The sequence below is a fragment of the Cornus florida genome, unplaced genomic scaffold (assembly GCF_030987335.1).
Source record: "Cornus florida cultivar Cherokee Brave unplaced genomic scaffold, ASM3098733v1 CherokeeBrave_3.0.0_Hap2_Chr08, whole genome shotgun sequence".
Lineage (NCBI taxonomy): Eukaryota > Viridiplantae > Streptophyta > Magnoliopsida > Cornales > Cornaceae > Cornus > Cornus florida.
Window position 1 is genome coordinate 21,470,598 of NW_026775578.1, and position 1,673 is coordinate 21,472,270.

The following is a 1,673-nucleotide window of genomic DNA, read 5'->3' on the forward strand; positions in this document are numbered from 1 at the left end:
ACCAACAAAATTCAGCCACTATAAATCAATAAAAAATAAAAATAATCTAATAAATTGATAAGATCGAAAAAAATTAAGAGTGAACCGTATGATTAATAGTTGCTACAAACTTTTAAGTGGTTTGAATAGTAAGATTATACTATATTATATATATAATTTAACATATATATAAATATATATAATTAAACTGTTAGGGTCTTAAAGGATCTCAAAATGTGATTAAACCATATATTTACGATTTTAGCCATGTCACACACAACATAAAACTAAAATGGCATGCATTAAAGTATATTGAACAAAATCATTGTTTGTGTAAACAATTTCTATTACATCTCTATATTCATTTATATCAAAAATCCAAATGTTCATGTTAAACCAACAACAACAATAACATTGGTTTTTCCAATTAACAAAAAAATCAAATTCAACCAATCCCATTAGTAGTGACTCACTGCAACAACCAGCAATTCTTGAGCTGTGACAGAGCACTTTCCCTGAAACTCTGAACCCTCACCAAACAAAAATGAGTGCAACCCATACCCAAACCCGACCCGACCCTGCTCGTCTTCAGCAGGTAACAAACCGGCCCGCATTCCACCCCCTTCCCCTGTATCACCACTCCCCACGCTCTCATACCATCATCATCCTCATCTTCATCCTCTAGCTCTTCGACGAGTATGACACCGTCAGGCGACGGAGACTCTCCGGCCGTCCATTTACGCGTCAGGACGGGCCAATCATCGGCGATTGCCTTCTCTGTCTCCAACCTCGTCGTCCCATTTTCGTCGTCGTAGACCTGCACGAAAAGTGGGGCTTCTCGAAGGTTCTTGACGATCTCCAACACCGAATCGCTCATCCAATCGTCGAGCTTTTCTGCAAACAATGCCTCCTTGTTATCGACCTTTTCGTAATGAGACAGACAAGATGATGAATTGGACACCATTGTCGCCGGTGCAGAGATCAGTCGAGGCCGTTCCTTAATGACCCGATTGGAGATCGACAATGGACAATGGAATCGAGCGGTCCGAGGACTGCTTTTCGATCGATTGCGAACCAATTGGTGGTTGTGGTTTCCTACGCAACGGAGACTCAGAGTCGCCGCCATCTGATTCAGATGGCGATTTGGGGATGTTTGAACCTCGAAACCGACCCTGCAACAGTTTTTTCCCGATTGATTGTGTCTTCGATTTTTGGTGGTAAGGAGGAGGAGAGTGTGTGTGTGTGTGTGTGTGTGTGTGTGTGTGTGAGTGTTTGTAAAGAAGGCGATGAAGAGAATCTGATATATCGATTAATCGGAAAAAAGAGAGGACTATTGACCGGCGTTTGGGTCAAAGAAGGAAAGGGATTGGTATTGGGGTTTCGCAAAATCTCTGGTTTAGGACTGGCGCCTTTTATATAGGGTTGTGCTCTCTTTGACGCAATACCAAACGGAAACACCCCACGAAACTCCACGTAGGGTTTTAATTTCCTACGGCTGAGCAGGCTACAACACCTTTCCTAACAAGAAATTGGGTGTGCCACTTCATTGCTACTTTCAACCAATGAAATTTTAGCTTATTATAAAATGGTTCTATTTACTTAAAAAAAAAATTTTATTATGTGATCTCGAACTATTTATTTATATTTACTTATAAAAAATAAAAATCATTTATTTATAAATTTAGAATTAAAAT

General features: G+C 39.7%; 1 protein-coding gene across 1 annotated transcript; it reads right to left on the minus strand.

Moving 5' to 3' along the window:
- Window positions 1-261: 261 nt before the first annotated feature.
- Window positions 262-1,401, minus strand: LOC132270718 (uncharacterized). The gene has a single exon (XM_059771910.1). The coding sequence runs from the start codon at window positions 1,103-1,105 to the stop codon at window positions 449-451; it is 657 nt and encodes a 218-aa protein (XP_059627893.1). The 5' UTR covers window positions 1,106-1,401; the 3' UTR covers window positions 262-448.
- Window positions 1,402-1,673: the final 272 nt, after the last annotated feature.